Genomic DNA, 1,175 nt, shown 5'->3' with positions numbered 1-1,175 from the left:
AACCAAAGCTCCTTCGCCTGTCGATCCAATGTAACATTGATCAATACTCGTAAATTCTTTTGACTGATTCGTTTCAAATCACATTCCACCGAAACGAAATTCGCCACCGGAAAACATTCAAAGCGTTCAAAAGATATTTCGTTTTTCTTTGAAATAAAACGGAAAATTATATTGAAATGTCTTGATTTAAAAAATGAGCTTTATTGTTCTTACCGCTGCATCCAAGTACAATGAATTTTCATAAAAAATGGTGATCGTTATTAGAACGAAGAGCAAGCCAAATGTGCGTTTTATAACCGCCATTGTTTTCGATTGAAACCTGAATTAACTTTGATTCTAGCATATAAATACCAAGTCAATGCTTAATTTCATTTGTAATTCAATAGTTCACCGAGTGCAGAAAATGTTCGGTTGATTTTATCAGTTTTGTTTCATATTTCTAATGATTCTCTAATTATTTTCACGTGTATTTTAAAGTTAATTAACATTTTCAAGCTAATTGAATTCAAAGTAAACAAACATCGATTAAAATTGTTCAATGCGATTATCAGAAATTGAAAAAAATGTTCGCGTTCCCAGCAAAGTCGGTTTGTTGTGTCCTTCGGTAAAGTTGATATCAACGCGAAATCTGCCAGCTGGCAAAAGCATATCGAATTTCAAAAGTTCTTTAATCGAAAAATTGTCAACTTTGACATAGGCGTCGCCAACATATGGGCATGGATGATTCAAATTGGTGTGTGCCATTAAATCTTTGAGACTCCAGTCCAATAAGTATGACTTCGATTTGCCGCTTAACCATCCGCATAAGTTCTCATTCAGGTCGATGGGGAATTTTTGGTATTGATTATATTTGAAGAAAAATACACCATGTATCCACAATTCCTTGACCGGCCGACCCAATGTGATATTCAAATAACCACGTAAAAAATCGCGGCTGATCCGTTTCAAATTACATTTTACGTCAACAAAATTTGCGCATGAAAAACATTGTAGCCTTTCGAAATATAACGTGTTTTTCTTCAAAAAAACATAGAATTAAAATTTAATAATTGAAATTGATGGAGATTTTATTTATTTTTTACCGTTGCGTCTGAGTAAAACGAAGTTTTATACAAAACAGTGATGGATAGCAAGACCAAGAAAGACACAACTGTTCGTCGTATTGTCGCCATCGT

The 1,175-nt window shown here is 33.7% G+C and overlaps 1 protein-coding gene across 1 annotated transcript; it reads right to left on the bottom strand.

Annotated features, from left to right (window-relative positions):
- Positions 1-525: 525 nt before the first annotated feature.
- Positions 526-934, bottom strand: LOC116344937 (the record flags this gene model as incomplete). Its single annotated transcript, XM_031773796.1, has 1 exon — positions 526-934. A coding segment is annotated over one exon (409 nt), but the record flags the coding sequence as incomplete, so codon positions are not given.
- Positions 935-1,175: the final 241 nt, after the last annotated feature.

This window comes from Contarinia nasturtii, unplaced genomic scaffold (assembly GCF_009176525.2).
Source record: "Contarinia nasturtii isolate CC-2019 unplaced genomic scaffold, AAFC_CNas_1.1 Cnas_scaffold_1219, whole genome shotgun sequence".
NCBI lineage: Eukaryota > Metazoa > Arthropoda > Insecta > Diptera > Cecidomyiidae > Contarinia > Contarinia nasturtii.
The sequence above is the reverse complement of the archived record's forward strand: the minus strand, read 5'-3'. Positions and strand labels throughout refer to the sequence as shown.